The sequence below is a fragment of the Oryx dammah genome, unplaced genomic scaffold, assembly GCF_014754425.2.
Source record: "Oryx dammah isolate SB20612 unplaced genomic scaffold, SCBI_Odam_1.1 HiC_scaffold_10, whole genome shotgun sequence".
Lineage (NCBI taxonomy): Eukaryota > Metazoa > Chordata > Mammalia > Artiodactyla > Bovidae > Oryx > Oryx dammah.
The window spans coordinates 53,871,812-53,890,334 of record NW_024070194.1 but is presented as its reverse complement, the minus strand read 5'-3'; the positions used below and the strand labels follow the sequence as shown (position 1 = coordinate 53,890,334).

Here is an 18,523-nt window from a genome sequence, read left to right as displayed (position 1 = left end):
CTGTTGTTTTCCTTACTTTACACAGGAGGTTTCATTTCTTGTCCAAGGTTATCCAGCTAGTAAGTGACAGACCTGGGATGCAAACCCAGCTAGTTTGACTCCCGATTTCGTGCTAATTACCTATCACCTTACTCTGAGGATTGATCTCTGTCTTGGTTTTATTTGCTTTGTCATCCATTGGCAACATTTTAAATTTTAGTAGCTTTTGTGACATTTATTAAACACAGGTTTAATGTGCATAAAATTATTTTTAATGCTCATATCTTTTCCATAATCCAAAACATTAGTTACAAATGATTGCATGTCCACCCAGGAATGGGTAGGGGAGGCCACTGTCCTCTCATTGTGTGTTGTGTATTACTCACATACTAATAGCTACCATGAGTTAGCACTATTTAAACCTCCCAACAAGCTAACAGGTGACTTAGAAGCATAGAGAATATCCAGAATTCAGTATTACATTATTTTTAGGCTTTCTACTCACTCTGTTTGGTTAAATTCTCTCTTTGTCTGGCCCTTGTAGCTTGCTCCCTCTTTCTCCCTGGGTTTTCCCCGATTCCAGGTCAGCATTGCCACCAGTGGCTATTTAAAATTTTTAGTTAATTAAATAGGTAAATAACATTAAAAATTCAGTTCCTCAGTAGCATTAGCCAGAGTTAAGTGCTCAGTAGTCTGAGGTGGCCAGTGGCTCCAGAAAGTTCTCTAGATATTTTAAGAGATTTCAAGCTACAACCTAAAAGAAAGTTGTTCCATTGAATTTTAATCTCTTGTGGGCAAGAGAGTCTTTATATTTTTTCTGTTTCCAGAATATTTAATTTAGTGCTAAGTTTGTCCAAGTACTCAGTAAATGTTTGTTTATTCATATCAGTTATTAAGGAAATAGAACTTGTCGTTTTATTTGCTAGCATTCAGGCTTCTCAGGGGGTGCAAAATAACCAAACTTAAATGCAGCAGAGGCTCAGACCATAAAGAAAAGTAGGGAGAAACAGTTTTTAAAACTTTAAAATATAAAAATAGAAAAAATTTCCAAATTATGGTTTGATTTGAATCAACAGATTTATTGGTAGAAATCCCATACACTGAGAATTTATTTTTAGGTTTTTTGACAGCTTATAATAGGCAGGCTATGGGTATGATAATTTTTCTATGTGAATTTAATATTATATACATTTGTAGATGAATAACCTAGACTTTTTCCTCCCATGATATTGCTCTGCTAATATCCTGTTCTGATCATAAACCTACTCTTAAGAGACCTATCACAGTAGGTTTTGACATTACCCTTTACAAGAAAAAGATGTCTTGTTTAACTTATTTCTGCTGTCTCCTCTGTGTTTATTTGTTTTTACAGAGCAAGATTTGAACTTCTTTGTTCTCCACTTTTTAATAAATGTATAGAAGCAATCAGAGAAGTCTTAGAACAAAGTGGATTTACAGCAGATGATATCAACAAGGTAATAACTTTTGTATTTTTTTTATGTTAGGAATAGTTTTTGACTGGGAATTTAGGAAATGGCCCCTTAGTATTGAAAGAGTATTTTTATACATGGAAATATTTTCTTACCTTACATTAAGAAATAAGGAAATTGATAAAATTTTGATTAATGGCTCTAATGAACTCACAGTTCTGTGTGTTTATTAGCAAAAAAGATTAAAATTCCTTTTCAGTGTATTTTTTGTATATAAGCAAAAACTGACAAATATTAGAGTGTTTCTTAGGTGTCAGGCACTGTTTCTGAGTGTTTTACATGAATTAACTTGCTGTATCTTAACTAGGAACCTCTATGAAGTAGGTGATTATATTTACATCCATTTTATAATTGGAGGTACAGAGATATAAGTAGCTTCATGGTTATCATGTGGCTAGTGGTAGAACTAGGATTTAACTCAGTGTGGTTCCCAATTCTGCTTTTAACCAGTACAACAGTCTCCTCTCTGTTTGCTGAGAAATATTGCATATTTGCTTGCATAAGAAAAGATTTAGAGACTTTCAGAAATATTCCAGCTGGTTTGTAGTTTTTTTCCCAAGATTATTTCTACTCTTTTACAATATATATACATTTTTTCATTGTTGTTGATAAAGGAATTTTCATATCAGAAAACTCAGAAAATAGGACCAGTGTCTTACTTTATAATAAACTTGTCAAATTTGTTGCACAATTTTGAATTTTATGTTCCTTATACAATATTATAACCAATTTCTCTGTCCATATTACTATATAGTCTTCATCAACACAATTTTAAATAGACTCTTGGCCTTTCCCAGTGGCTCAGTGGTAAAGAATTTGCCTGTCAAATCAGGAGACAGGGGTTCAATCCTTGGTCCTGGAATATCCCATCTGCCACTGAGCAAGTAAACCCGTGCACCACAACTACTGAGCCTGTGCTCTAGAGCCCTGGAATCACAGCTGTGTAGCCAGTGTACCCTGGAGCCTGTGCTCCACAAGAGAGTATCCCTGCTGTCCGCAACTAGAGGAAAGTGCATGCAGCAGCAAAGACGCAGCACAGCCTAAATAAGTAAATAAAAATTTAAGAAATAATTTTAAATAGGCTCTTAATATCCTAGAAAAGGAAGAGCGCCATAGGTTATTTCATTGTTCTTTTGAACTCCTAGATCGGGTCTTCCCCTCCCCAGAAAAGTGAAGCCCATCTCTTCCTATATTTAAGATTATTCTTTGGGATAGGTTTCTATAATAAAATATTGAGTCAAAGAATATAAATAGCAGAAGCCTATTTTTACCTTCAGTTACTTTTCAAAAGAGCTGAATTAACTCATACTTTCATCAGCAGTGTATGAGAACAGACATTTTAGTATAACATTGCTGACACTGAGTTTTATCATTTAAAGATAAATTTTCCATTAAGTAGTTGAAAAGAGATATGTTTTTACTCTGTATTTTATTGACTATTATAGGATTCTTTGAAAACGTATTATCAATGTTCAGTTCAGTTCAGTCGCTCATTCGTGTCCGACTCTTTGCATCCCCATGAATCGCAGCACGCCAGGCCTCCCTGTCCATCACCAACTCCCGGAGCTCACCCAGACTCACATCCATCGAGTCAGTGATGCCATCCAGTCATCTGATCCTCTGTCGTCCCCTTCTCCTCCTGCCCCCAATCCCTCCCAGCATCAGAGTCTTTTCCAATGAGTCAACTCTTCGCATGAGGTGGCCAAAGTACTGGAGTTTCAGCTTTAGCATCATTCCTTCCAAAGAAATCCCAGGGTTGATCTCCTTCAGAATGGACTGGTTGGATCTCCTTGCAGTCCAAGGGACTCTCAAGAGTCTTCTCCAACACCACAGTTCAAAAGCATCAATTCTTCGGCTCTCAGCCTCCTTCATAGTCCAACTCTTACATCCATACATGACCATGGGAAAAACCATAGCCTTGACTAGACGGACCTTAGTCGACAAAGTAATGTCTCTGCTTTTGAATATGCTATCTAGGTTGGTCATAACTTTTCTTCCAAGGAGTAAGCATCTTTTAATTTCATGGCTGCAGTCACCATCTGCAGTGATTTTGGAGCCCCCCAAAATAAAGTCTGACACTGTTTCCCCATCTATTTGCCATGAAGTGATGGGACCAGATGCCATGATCTTCATTTTCTGAATGTTGAGCTTTAAGCCAACTTTTTCACTCTCCTCTTTCACTTTCATCAAGAGGCTTTTGAGTTCCTCTTCACTTTCTGCCATAAGGGTGGTGTCATCTGCATATCTGAGGTTATTGATATTTCTGCCGGCAATCTTGATTCCAGCTTGTGTTTCTTCCAGTCCAGCGTTTCTCATGATGTACTCTGCATAGAAGTTAAATAAGCAGGGTGACAATATACAGCCTTGACGTACTCCTTTTCCTATTCGAAACCAGTCTGTTGTTCCACGTCCAGTTCTAACTATTGCTTCCTGACCTGCATACAGATTTCTCAAGAGGCAGGTCAGGTGGTCTGGTATTCCCATCTCTTTCAGAATTTTCCACAGTTTATTGTGATCCACACAGTCAAAGGCTTTGGCATAGTCAATAAAGCAGAAATAGATGTTTTTCTGGAACTCTCTTGCTTTTTCCGTGATCCAGTGGATGTTGGCCATTTGATCTCTGGTTCCTCTGCCTTTTCTAAAACCAGCTTGAACATCAGGGAGTTCACGGTTCACGTATTGCTGAAGCCTGGCTTGGAGAATTTTGAGCATTACTTTACTAGCGTGTGAGATGAGTGCAATTGTGCGGTAGTTTGAGCATTCTTTTGCATTGCCTTTCTTTGGGATTGGAATTATCAATGTTAGTAAATGTTTAATTTTGTATTTCCTTATGTGTAAATATTTCATATTCTTTGTCTGTTTAGTCAAATCTTATGGATTTTTAAAATTTATTTGTGTAAATGCTCTGTATAATCAGAAAATTAACTGCTATTTACTGCAACCTTCTTTTGAAGCATGCAGTTTACTATTGAATTTTGGTTCTATTAGGGAGGATGGGTGTTTCACACACTGAGGTTTCATTTCTTGATCTATTTAAACCTGTTCTGTTACTCTCAATTCTTCAGCTGCTTCTGAATTTACCAAGTCCATCTTTGTTCAAGTGTTTGACAAGTATTTATTACTGTTTTCTTTTAATTTGCTATAGTTTGAAAGTTTTATATTTTCACTATTTTTGTGTATGTTGTAACATGAAAGTTGCATTCTTTTGTCTGTAGAGGTTTTAGTTCAGTTGGGTTTTTTTTTTTTGCATACATATGCTATGCATTGTGGTACGTGAGTAGAAGTGTGGCTTATAAAGATGAAAGCCTGTGGTATAAATGATACAAGGCAGTGGTGGGAAGGGAATGAGTTTGGAGACAGATCCAGCTGAATTGGAAAGCTCACAGTGCTAATAGTTCCAGAATAGACCAATCACTTAATTTCCTGAGCCTTACTGTCTTATCTCTTCTTACTAGGAGGGTAATAATATTTAACTTTCAGCTAAGTATTATAACTTATTCTATAGGGTTGTTGTGAAGATTAAATGAAAACCATGTATGGCACAGGGTGTGAAGTACCATAGATGATCAGTTCATGTGAGTTCTCTTCCTTCGTTAACTGGTCCTACAACCCTGACATTAGATATCACAAATGGTACAATCCTCAATTGCTTGACTAAAGATCAAGTAGATTCTTAGAATTAAGGATTTTTTTTTTTTTTTGGTGTATAATTGCTTTACAAAGTTGTGTTAGTTTCTGCTGTACAATGAAGTGGATTAGCTGTATGTATACATTTATTGCCTCCCCACCCCTTTAGGACATAACTGAGCACTGGGCTGAGCTCCCTGTACTATACAGCAGCTTCCCACTAGATACTTCTAAAATACAAGCTTTTGAGAATTTAAAAATATAGTGTTGTCTCTGTAGTTTGTTGACCTTATGACAGTAATGAACAACCCCCAAGTCTCACTGGTTTTCTGTAGTGAACAGTTTTTTCTTGCTTGTGTTCCACATGAGCAGCTGAAGGTAGCCGTGTGTCTACTGCTTTGGCATTTTTCTGTGTGCTTCTCATTCCACGACCCAGGCTAAAGGAGCAGCTCTTGTGGAGGAAGGGAAAGAGGAAAGGAGATGGCAGAACATGCAGGGCTTTTAAAACTTCTGCTTAGATATGTTGTACTCCAGTGTATTCACATTCACCTGGCCAAAGCTAGACCCATGGCCAGTCCTGAGTATGGAACAGAGAAATAAAAGGGAGAGGTTGCAGTGTCTGGGCAGTGGCTGTGGGTGGGGATGTATAATCCTCTTACAGGGATAGAGGGAGAAAATGATTGGCTTTATATTCACTGAAACATTTAATCCTGGCAATATTCACTGAAACATTTAATCCTGGCAAAGTCAGGAAATTGACTCTCCATTTACAGATGAGGAAACTGTAGGGTCGGCCAAGAAGTTCCTTTTCATAAGCTGTTATGGAAAAACCAGAACGAACATTGTGGCCAACCCAATAAAAGGTTTCCAGAGAGGGTAAGGACTTTCCCTGAAGTAATGCTGGCATGTAAGTGATAGAGCCATGATTGGAACTCAGATACTTGGCCTCCATAGTATCTGGCTCTTTCTTTACTCTTTCGTCATTTTAAACTTTGTCATTATAAGTAAAGAATATGTTAAATATTAACAGTGTACTAAATACATGTCTATATGTGTATATTTTATATGATAAGTTTAAAATAATATGCTAAAATAGGGCTTCTTATATTTTACCATGTGATGAAGATGGCCTGTTACATCTAATTTTGAGAAACAATTATTGTTCTAAAAGTAAAAAACTGAAAATTGTTTTTATTTTCTAGGTTGTCCTTTGTGGAGGGTCTTCTCGAATCCCAAGGCTTCAGCAAATGATTAGAGATCTTTTCCCAGCTGTTGAGCTTCTCAATTCCATTCCTCCTGATGAGGTCATCCCTATTGGTGCAGCTATAGAAGCAGGAATCCTTATTGGGAAAGAAAGCCTTTCAGTGGAAGATGCTCTTCAGATAGAGTGTTCGGCCAAGGATATTTTAGTTAAGGTATGTTTAGCTTGTCTTTACTTTTCCATACATAGTATAAAGTTATTGCCACAGGTTTACATGCATATGGTTTTTAAAATAAAACCTTGTACTGGTAAAAATTTTAAATTTAGGTTTATAATTTTACTTGTAATGAGTTTCTGATATTCTTTCAGTTGATATTAACCTGTTAATTTCTTAATTTGCTATCGTTTTAATCATAAGCTTCTAATACAGGTTGAGAAGTGTATGTTTCAATTTATTTTTAAAGTGGGTTGGGATTAAGGATCGGTTCCATTTTTTTCTCTTTGCTGCTTTATAGTGTTGAGATTATCAACAAGGACTATATCGTCATTTCTAGTAGGAGTGATTTTTTTCTCATTGCAATGATTTCAAAGGATGTGCATATTATTTTCCTGCTTATTAGGGAGTTGATGAATCAGGAGCCAACAGCTTCAAAGTACTGTTTCCATCAGGGACTCCTTTGCCAGCTCGAAGACAACACACATTGCAGGCTCCTGGAAGTATATCCTCAGTGTGTCTTGAACTCTATGAGTCTGAGGGGAAAAACTCTGCAAAAGTAGAAAACAAGTTTGCACAGGTGAATATATCAGATTATACTATGAATTAATCACATGAAACCGTTTAGATTTTCCTTCTGGTTTAGGTTCTGTTTAACATTAATTCATAAACTGTGCATATAGGACATTTAACACTTTTTTTTTTAAACAAAACTTATTTACACAGGCTGAAATGATTATATGCTAATTTGAACAGGTAATCTGTACAAAAATTTCCATTTTTTATTTCCTTCATGTTGGATTCCATCATGTGTGCTTTGTTCTTTCTTTAGACCCCCAAAAAATACAATCTTATTTTTCAACCAGTCATTTATTCCCCTCTTTGCCTTGTTTAGAAATTCTTAGGATCCCTCAGACAGTTGCTTCTGGAGTGAGCTTTCCTCTTCTCCCCCAGCCAACGCCAGTGGGTTCACCTTTACAGGCTCTGGGACTAGGACAGGGAATGAGACATGAATGTTTCTTCACTGGGATTAACACACTGTTATGAATGGATTAATTTTACTTATTCATTTTGGAAAGAGAAGAAACAAGCTATTTCAATTTGAAAGAGGAAAATGAAAACGAAGTGCAGTTGTGTTTCTACCGCTTCTCTTTGTGCTCTCTACCTTCCTTGACAGTCAGGTCAGTGGCAGGGGAAATGACATTTATTTGTTTGCTAAATGCCAAGTGTGCTCTACCAGGCAATTTACAAACATAATCCCAAGTGCTATGAGATAGACATTGTTGTGTGCATTTTGTAGGTGATTAAGAAACAGGCTCATGATAGTAAATACCTTGTGCTTGACTGAGCTGAGATTTATCCTCAGGTTGGTTTTACTCCTGAGCCCATGCTCTTGCCATTGCACCATGCTGCCTCTGACGTAGGATAAGTTTGCTTTTTCAAATACCACATGCCTAGATCATATGATATGGTCCTCTACAACCTTTAAAATGTATCATATGGAGCCATGTAATTTGCTTAGAAACATGCCCAAGAAATAATGGACTTCCCAAGTGGCACAGTGGTAAAGAATCTGCCTGCCAGTGCCAGAGACACAAGGCACCTGGGTTCAATCCCTGGGTTGGGAAGATCCCCTGGAGTAGGAAATGGCAAACTACTCCAGTATTCTTGCCTGGGCTCCTTCAAGCTAGTAAAGCTTTCAAAGCTCCTCCATATGCTTCTACAGTGCATCACTATAAAAGTACTTTGCTGTGCGCCAGGCTCTAAACTCAGATGGAAGTCCAGTATTCGTCTCGAATCAGTGCATTTCTTACATTTTCTCTGGACACACTACTCGGAGACTCTGCAGCTACCAGATGCTGGAAAGGAAAAAACTAGTCACATAATACTGAATTTGGAAGAGAATCTTCTACAGATTCCATCTCTTCTAACTACCTCAGTTTACAAATGAGTAAACTTGGTGTTTACCTAAGGTCATAAAATTTCATGTTGGCAAAATCTGAAAAGTAACTTTCAAACTTGATCTGTTGGTATGCCTTTCTTTAGGAAACCTAGTAATTTTATAGTAAATCCATTAATAGTTCTTACTTACAAATGTAATCATAGTACAAAAGAATTTGACATGTATTTATTTTAAATGGTTTTTTCAAGTGCATTTGAAATATTTGAATTTTTTAAAGTATATATAAAAGGCTTGCCAAAATGTAATGTACGCATTACTGTAATAGTGTAATCACCAAAAAGAAAAACAGTCTTTATTTTCTGAGACAAACAGTATCATTTTAATCTAGGACATGATATTTAGGAGGGACAAATAATATTAGTTATCTTCCATGCCCTCCTTTTAGAGGAGATGTGTCAGTTAAGAGAGCTTAATTCTATGCTTTGAATTATGATAAATGGTAAAAGAACTGAAAACAGCCCTGTTTTAAAAGGTTTTTTCAGTAATGAATAAGATTTAGTTCATTGGAATAATTGATGCATCAATTTATTAATGTCAAAATACTGAATCATCTTTGTATTATTTTTGCCTAAACAGGTTGTGCTCCAAGATTTAGATAAAAAAGAAAATGGATTACGTGATATATTAGCTGTTCTTACTATGAAAAGGTAAAAAATTAATGTACTTCCGATGTTAAGAAAATTTGCTTTGAGATTCTGCCTTTTTTTCAATTGATTCATCTGTTGTCACTCTTGAGAAAATCATTTATTAAAAGCTTATAAAGATCTTACCAGTCACTTAGATTTTTCCCTGTAAAATTAAGTGTATTTACCAAGAAAAGTATATCTCAAGTCATTATCATTCGGAATTTTTTGTGACTTCTTTTATTATTATGGGTGTAGTCAACCTAAAAAATTGGTCCATACAAGTTTGAGACATAATTTTTATCGACTTTAAATATGATTTCCTAAGGTTTACATAATTGATTTTTGTCCTATGAAAGTGTAAGTTTATTTCAGTATTTCAATAGGAAATCTATAGGACATATACTACAAATTAAATTCAGCTGTTATCATTTCTTTAACAATAGTTCATCCGTAATACTATGTCTTACAAGTAAATCATTTCCAAATCAACATTAAGGGCAGTTTATTCCATAAATCATATTTAGCCAGAATGTAGAATTCATTAGGGTAGATCTATCATGGCCCCGGACTGAAAACAACTCGTATCTTGAACTTGCATAAAGTTTTTAACTCAAGGTCTTTATCATCATGAGTTCTCAAGGAATACAACCTTCATCATAGTGACACAGAAGGAGATTTTTAAAGAACAACTACCCAAGTATGGCATATGATTCTAAATGTAAAGACATGAAGTTGTGTTTCAGTTATTTATCTCTTAATACTCTTCTTTCAAAAGGTAAAATGATCTCTTATTTACTCAAAGTCCTCAAGTAGTTTCTTATGAACTTTCTGCTTTTATAAATTGAGCTTATGAAGTGTTACTATTTTTTGTTTGCATAGGGATGGATCTTTACACGTGACGTGCACAGATCAAGAAACTGGAAAATGTGAGGCAATTACTATAGAGGTGGCATCTTAGTATTTTAGAGGAACCATGAATTTTTAAAATCTAAAATGTCAACATTATTTCATTTTGTTTAAGAATGTTTATATTAAAATACTTTTCAAATTACCTGTATGATCTATGTTTCTATTAAACTATAGTATATTGGTAATTGTTGCAAACTTATTTTTGTTGTTTTCCACTTAAGATTTCCATTATTAGTGGGAAATACAAGGAACTTTCTCTGTCATGAACCTACTTAGAATAAAATCAAGTGGCTTGAAGGAAACTTTACCAGAAATTTAATGTTGCAGTTAAAAATGTTTTTTGTTTTTATAATTTCTAACTTTAAGAAATTCTTATTAATCAGCTAAGAACAGTTTAAAAGTCTTTGATGTTAAATGAAAGAAACCATAGAGCCATGTGCAAAGTAAGATACCATTTTTGCTTAAAAAAAAAACCACACAATTGTTTATAAACCCACATGTGACACATGTAGAGAGAAGAATGGACAGCTGAACACCAGACTCTTAACAGTGGAGGGAAACACATGGGGTGCACTTTCATAATTATCTTAAGGCTATTTTTTTTCCCTCTGAAAAACATGTTTTCCATTTGAAGTTGAAAGTTTGTGTTTTTTTTTTTGAAGAAAAGCCTAGCCACTTTCTATTCACCAGAAAATGCTGACTAGTGCATTGAGAATACTTAGGTGGACACTAAGGAAGAAGCTTTTTCTCTTAGTAAAACAAGACAACTAATCTGCCTGTGTTGAAGAGAGAGCTTGAAGGTGAGCCATGTGCATTAGACTCTAGATTCATTACCAAGGGAGGATTTTCCACTCGTTTCTTTCCTTTGTTCCCAGTGGACTTGAGAAGGGGAAATATCTTTACCCAGTAAAATTTTAAAACTCTGCTGTTTTTTCACCTGTTCAAGACTTTGAAATGTGATTTATTATTACCATTGATTTTTATGGAGACAGATGACAGTAATCATTTATTTCTTAAATGGAGAAACTAAACTTAAATCTATTATTCTGCATCAAATTATAGACAGAAGCACCAAGGAAAATTCAGGTATGTGTCTAATAAGTCCACAAAGAGGCAGCCTCAAAGGTCTGTCCTTTGATTAAAGGCTAAGTACTTAGTTATCTTTTATTATCTTGTCCCAAGTTTTAAAAACTTTGAAATAAGGACTTCCCTGATCGTCCAGGGATTAAGAATCCTCCTGTCAATGCAGGGGACACGGGTTCTACCCTTGGTCTGGGAAGATCCCACATGCCACAGAGCAACTAATCCCATACATCACAACTACTGAGCCCACAGTCTAGAGTCCATGAGCAACAGCGAAGACTCAGTGCAGCCATAAATAAATAAATAAAACTTTTTAAATGATTTTGAAATAAAATGATTATATATAAGCTATTAAGTGTTTCTAGAATTTAGGAAAATACCAGCTAAACTAGTTGAACTGCTACATCTGCTTTCAGTTATGCTTTGGAAAAGTGCTGTAGGATTTTATTTTGTAGCTATAATTAGCTGTTTAGACCAGGGGTTGGCAAACTATTGGCAATGAGTCTGTCCTACCCTACACCTGTTTTTGTCGATAACAATTTTATTAGAATATAGCCACACTCAATCGTGTACGTGTTGTCTGCGGCCGTTTCTCACTATAATGGGAGCGTTGAGTAGTTATAGCAGGGACTGTATGAGCCACAAAGCTTTAAATATTTACTGTCTAGCCCTTTACAGAAAATGTTTGTCAACCCCTGAAATAGATTAGTGAAATTTACAGAGTAAAATATCATAAGCATTTATCCAAGAGTTTTCTTTCCTTCCATATCCAGGTAACACTTTTACTTATTTGACTGTTTTCCCCACTGGATTATTAAGCATTGTGAGGGCAAGAGACTCTTAGTCTAAGATACCATTGTATCCCAACCCCCAGAATAGCCCCTGAACTATGTTCTCAAGAGTCTGCTGTACTCCCAAATTTTCTTACATCCACAACTGGAAGATTTGCCAATTAAACTTCATAGTTTTTTGTTTTTTTTTTCTTTTAATTTTTCAAGGTGAAAATCCCTTTAACATTTTTCTGATTATAAAATGACACATACTCATTATAAATTAAAATTAAAGAAGCAAACATAAAACATCCTCTATTCTAGCACCTTGAGTTACAAATGTTATTTTTGGTGAACATCTTGATAATCTTTTCATTCACTTACCAACCATTTTTGCAGTGTCTCATATATGTTAAAACACTTGAGTACTTTTGTCAGCAGAAGATTATGTCAGATTATAATTTTGCCTGCTGACATTTACATTGTCTAAAGGACAGAGCCAAATACAAAAAGAAATGCCTGTATACAGTATGATACCTAATAATACACTCACAGTATATATAATGTTGTATATTTCTTCACAGTATATATAATACTGTGAAGGTCTTAGGAGGTCACAAACTATTTCATCACAGTTTTTAAAAATTGAGAAAACAGTGTCAGAGCACAAAACTAGAGGGAAATGCCACAATTTCTAAAATAACAGTGATCATGTAACATTTATAATAATATTGCTCTTTATTTGCTTTAATTCATTATTTCCTTTTTGAATTGTGATCTCACTGTGTGAGTACTTTGCAATATATAGAGAGTAATATGGCATGTATTATTTTTGTGTTCTAGATGTGGAAATAGATTCAGAGAAGTTAAATAATTTCCAAAGGTCTCAGAGCAAATAAATGGGTTTTGAACTAATATTCAAGTGCTTTTTTGGTATACTTAATTTTTCTTCATTGCCTACTATTCTAAGCACATTATGTGCATTTTTTTTTTCATTTAAATTCACATTTTCTGATCTCCATTCTGCTACTATTCTATAAGTCTCAAAGAAGAAAATTTATGTAAATGGAAAAGGAGACGTTCCATGGATTTCAAAAGTATGTTTTCTGTGGTTTTTATAAAGAAAAATTGAGAGGTGGAGGCATAATTCTGTATTTATTTTTCTTGAGGACACTGGTGTATGTTTGTTATTTAGTCACTAAGTTTAGTGACTTTATTTCCCTCTTCATCTACGGCCAGGATTTACCAACATCTCAAACTTTTTAGTCTCATGATTCCTTTATACTCTTTGAAATTATTGAAAACCTAAGGAACTTTTGTTTGTACTTGTTATATATATCTAGTTATTTGTTGTTATTGTTCAGTCACTAAGTCATGTCTGACTCTTTGCGATCCCCTGGACTGTAACCCATCAGACTCCTTTGTCCATGGGATTATCCTGGCAAGAATACTGAAGTGGGTTGCAGTTTCCTTCTCTAGGAGATCTTCCCGACTTGGATTGCGTTAGCAGGCAAATTCTTTAACACTGAGCCACACAAACTTCCTCCATAGTGTTATTTACCATATAGAAATTAAAGCCAAGATATTTTAAAAATAATCATTCATTTGTAAATTAAGTTAACATTAGCACAAGTAACATTTTTGAAAATAACAAATTTAGCGGCAAGAGTTGTATTGTTTTATATTTTTCAAATCTTTTAAATTTCTGGCTTAAAAAGATAGCTCTTTTTTATTATCTGTTCCTTCATTCAGTCTGTTCCAGGGTCCAAATTGTGTAACCTCTGGAAAACTTTGTCGTATACTCATCAGAGGAAAGTGAAGAAGGCAGATAACATCTTGGTATTATCATGAAGTAGTTTGAACTTATGACCCCCTGGAAGGATCTTGAGGTCCTTTTACTTTACTTTGAGAATTGCTGCTCTAGACAGTAGACACAGTAATGTGTGTTGAAGACAAAAGGCCTAATCTGTCCCCTGGAATTAATGGGATCCAAGACTAAAGAGAAGGCAATGGCAACCCACTCCAGTACTCTTGCCTGGAAAATCCTATGGGTGAAGGAGCCTGATGGGCTGCAGTCCATGGGGTTGCTAAGAGTCAGACCCGACTGAGCAACTTCACTTTCACTTTTCAGTTTCATGCATTGGAGAAGGAAATGGCAGCCCACTCCAGTGTTCTTGCCTGGAGAATCCCAGGGATGGGGGAGCCTGGTGGGCTGCCATCTATGGGGTCACACAGAGTCAGACACGACTGAAGTGACTTAGCAGCAGCAGCAGCAAGACTAAAGGAACAAAAGAAACGATTTATGAAAGAGTCCAATACATTCTCTAAATTGCTACTGAAACTGATCAAGACCCCCCAAACAGACAAGATAACAGTTTGATAAGTACACTAAAGAGGGCAAGGGAGAGAGAATCTATTTTAGACAGCGTGACCAGGAGGGGTCTCTGAAGAAGTGACATTTAAGCTGAGACCCAGCAATGTGAAGAGAGGGAGGACCATGTCCTCTGAACTAGGAAGTAATTTGGGCTGCCTGCCTTACATTATTTCCTTGTTTATTATCTGCTCCTCCCACAAGGAGGACAGGGTCTTTCTCTTTCTTGTCCATTGTTACATTCCCAGCACCTCATATAGAACCTGGCAAGTAGGATATACACATTGACAGGTGGTTTTTTTTTTTTTGGCGGCACACAGCATGTGGGATCTCAGTTCCCTGTTGTTATTTAGTTGCTAAGTCTTATCTGACTGTCTATAAACCCCATGGCCTGTAGCACACCAGCCTTCTCTGTTCATGGGATTTCCCAGGCAAGAGTACTGGAGTGGATTGCCATTTTCTTCTCCAGGGGATCTTCCTGATCCAGTGATGGAACCCACATCTCTTGCTTGGCAGGCAGATTCTTTACCACTGAGCCACCTGGAAAGCCCTCTTAGTTCCCTGACCAGGAATCAAACCCGTTCCCCTTACATTGGAAGCATAGAGTCCTAACCACTGGACCACCAATGGAGTTCCATAATGGCAGGTTTCTGAATGAGTAAAACAAGTCCTAAAGAATAGTGAGCAGAAGGAGAGAGACACAAAGATTCAAAAGAGAGGTTTCCAGTCCCACTAAGATGTGTAAGGGCTATTAGAAGGTTGGGATTGTATTCCAGGCACATTGGGAGATATTTAAAACAGAAGGAGGCCATGTTCCACTTAGGTTTGAGTCCACATTTTCAGCTGTATGGAAGATGGACTGGAGGGGAGCAATAGTAGAGTGACATCAGGTAGGCTTTTTGCAAGACTCTGGTTGTGAAATGATGGCCTGGACTAGTAGCAACAGTGATAGGAGAGGCAGAAGCAAGGTGTATTTTAGACCTATAGCTAACATGACTTGCGGATGGAGTTAATTTGGAGAATAAGGATAGGGTGAATCAAGATGCTGGAATTTCTTCTTAAACACCTGAGCAGGTGGTCCAGCATATGGAGGTGAGACAGTTCATGGGGCTGCAGTGGAGAAGACCAGGCTGGGCGGCAAAAATCAAGGGTACTTTTCTGAGTACAGTCAGTCCTCTCTTACACAAGCTTTCACCTTCCAAAGTTTCAGTCACCTACACTGAATTCCATAAATGGAAAATCCCAGAAATAAGCAATAAGCTTTAAATTGCACACTGTTCAGCATAGTGTGGTGGCATCTTGGCTGCCCTGGGACTTGAATCATCCTTGTCCATTGTGTCTGTCTCACCCCTCAGTCACTTAGTAGTAGTCATAATCAGATTGACTGTCGTGGTATCACAGTGCTTGTGTTCAGGTCACCCTTATCTTGTGATCCACACAGTCAGAGGCTTTAGCATAGTCAATGAAGCAAAAGGAGATTTTTTTTTTTTTAATTCCCTTGCTTTTTCTATGACCCAGCTATGCAAAAGCCTTTGACTGTCCAGGATCACAACAAACTGGAAAACTGTTAAAGAGATGGGAATATCAGACCACCTTACCTGCCTCCTGAGAAACTTTTATGCAGGACAAGAAGTAACAGAACCCAACATAGAACAAGGGACTGGTTCAAAATTGGGAAAGGAGTACATCAAGGCTGTGTATTATCACCCTGCTTATTTAACTTATATGCGGAGTACATCATGCAAAATGCCAGGCTGGACGAAGCACAAGCTAGAATCAAGATTGTCAGGAGAAATACCAACAACCACAGATATGCAGATAATATCACTTTAATGGCAGAAAGTGAAGAGGAACTAAAGAACCTCTTGATGAAGGTAAAAGAGGAGAGTGTAAAAACTGGCTTAAAACTCAGCATTCAAAAAATGAAGATCGTGGTATCTAGTTCTGTGACTTCACGACAAATAGGAAAAAGTGGAAACTGTGACATTTTATTTTCTGGGGCTCCAAAATCACTGCAGATGGTGACTGCAGCCACCAAAATAAAAGACACTTGCTCCTTGGAAGAAAAGCTATGACAAATCTAGACAGCATATTAAAAAGCAGAGATATTACTTTGCTGACAAAGGTCCATATAGTCAAAGCTATGGTTTTTCCAGTATTCATGTACAGATGTGAGAGTTGGGCCATAAAGAAGGCTGAGCACCAAAGAATTGATGCTTTCAAACTGTGGTGTTGGAGAAGACTCTTTAAGAGTCTTTTGGACAGCAAAGAGATCAAACTGGTCAATCCTAAAGGAAATGAACCCTGAATGTTCATTGGAAAGACTGATGGTAAAGCTGAAGCTCAAATACTTGGGCCACCTGATGGTAAGAGCCAATTCACTGGAAAAGACCCTGATTCTGGGAAAGACTGAGGGTAAGAGGAGAAGGTGGTGACAGCGGATGAGATGGTTGAATGGCATCACTGACTCAATGGACATGAGTTTGAGTAAACTCAGGGAGATGGTGAAGGACAGGGAAGCCTGGTGTGCTATGGTTCATGGGGTCGCAAACAGTCAGACATGACTTAGTGACTGAACAACAACAACACCCTTAATAATGACCCCACAGCACACAAGGAGTGATGTGGCAATTCAGGTATACCAAAGATAAGACAAAAAGTACTTCATTTAAGTGAAAGTTCTTGACTTAATAAGGAAAGGGGAAAAGTCATCTGCATGATCTTCGGTAAAAACAAATGTTCTATAAAATTGTGAAGAAGGAAAAAAACCCGTGCAAGTTTTGCTGTGACACCTCAAACTGAAAAAGTTACCACCACAGCAACTGATAAGTGCTTCATTAAGATGGAAAAGATCCAATTTCTACACGGTATTTTGAAAGAGACCACAGTCACATAACTTTCATTACTATATAACTGTCCAACCATTATTATTTATTTTTGTTAATCCCTTCAGTTCAGTTCAGTCGCATCTGACTCTTTGCGACCCCATGGATTGCAGCACGCCAGGCCTCCATGTCCATCACCAACTCCCAGAGTTAACTTATGTCCATTGAGTAGGTGATGCCATCCAACCATCTCATCCTCTGCTGTCCCCTTCTCCTCCTGCCTTCAATCTGTCCCAGCATCAAGGTCTTTTCAAATGAGTCAGTTCTTTGCATCAAGGGGACAAAGTATTGGAGTTTCAGCTTCAAGATCAGTCCTTCCAATGAATATTCAGGACTGATTTTATTTAGGATGGACTGGTTGGATCTCCTTGCAGTCCAAGGGACTCTCAAGAGTCTTCTCCAACACCACAGTTCAAAAGTATCAATTCTTTGGCACGCAGCTTTCTTTATAGTCCAGCTCTCACATCCTTACATGACTACTGGAAAAACCATAGCTTTGACTGGACAGACCTTTGTTGGCAAAGTAATGTCTCTGCTTTTTAATATGCTGTCTAGGTTGGTCATAACTTTTCCTCCAAGGAGTGAGCGTCTTTTAATTTCATGGCTGCAGTCACCATTTGCACTGATTCTGGAGCCCCCCAAAATAAAGTCTGACACTGCTTCCACTGCTTCACCATCTATTTGCCATGAAGTGATGGTGCTGTGCCTAATTTGTAAATTAAATCTTCATCATAGAAGTATGTTTAGGGAAAACCATAGTATATATAGGGTTCAGTACTATCTGTGGTCTCAGGCATCCACTGGGAGTTTTGGAACATACTCCAGGCGAATAAGGGGATATATACAATCTGGTATGTTGGTTTAAACACCTAAGTGGATATGTCAGCTAGGCACTGTGGATATTCAAGTCTGGAATTGAGAATAGAGGTCAGGACTGGAGACAGAAAGTTGGGAATCTTAACTGGAAAAGATATTTAAATCCATAGGAATTGAGGCAGTCACTTAGGAAAAGAGCATAAGAGAAATGCCCCAAGGCCAAATCTTGAACCCCAGCATTTAGGTTGGATAGAGGAAAGGGAGCCCACATAGGAGTGAAAGAGTGGCCAGTGAAGTGGGGGAAAACCAAGAGGGAAGTAGAGGGCAGTTGAGTGAGGCTGGATGCTATTGAGTACGGGTGCTCTAAAACATAGAAGCAGAGAGTATACGGGGGTGGGGGATGACCAGGGGGGTAGCCCTTGGAAGTAGGTGAGGTGCTATCCAGGTCTTAAAGCGTCTGTAGGAATCATCCTAGCATAGGTAGGGGGAGAGTTGGCATTTTCTAGGCAGAGGGAACAGGTTTGACCGAAGTCCTGCAGACAAGGAGCAGGAGATTGAATATTCGAGGAAGTTACAATTAGAACAGGAG

At 37.3% G+C, this 18,523-nt stretch overlaps 1 protein-coding gene and 1 non-coding gene across 5 annotated transcripts in view; one reads left to right on the top strand and one right to left on the bottom strand.

The window, feature by feature from the left end:
• HSPA14 (heat shock protein family A (Hsp70) member 14) overlaps window positions 1-12,777 on the top strand; it is a 28,380-nt gene extending 15,603 nt beyond the window's left edge. For 3 of the 4 annotated variants that reach the window (XM_040248994.1, XM_040248992.1, XM_040248993.1), the window contains 5 exons: window positions 1,352-1,454; window positions 6,299-6,511; window positions 6,918-7,091; window positions 9,051-9,121; window positions 9,980-12,777. In XM_040248994.1, the coding sequence (XP_040104928.1) occupies window positions 1,352-1,454; window positions 6,299-6,511; window positions 6,918-7,091; window positions 9,051-9,121; window positions 9,980-10,058 (640 nt within the window). In that variant the 3' untranslated portion in view covers window positions 10,059-12,777. Of the gene's footprint in view, window positions 1-1,351; window positions 1,455-6,298; window positions 6,512-6,917; window positions 7,092-7,590; window positions 7,693-9,050; window positions 9,122-9,979 lie in introns of all 4 variants that reach the window. The other variant, XR_005722560.1, reaches the window with a different exon arrangement.
• Window positions 7,418-7,541, bottom strand: LOC120869657. The gene has a single exon (XR_005722622.1). It is a non-coding gene; the product is annotated as a small nucleolar RNA SNORD22 (small nucleolar RNA).
• Window positions 12,778-18,523: the final 5,746 nt, after the last annotated feature.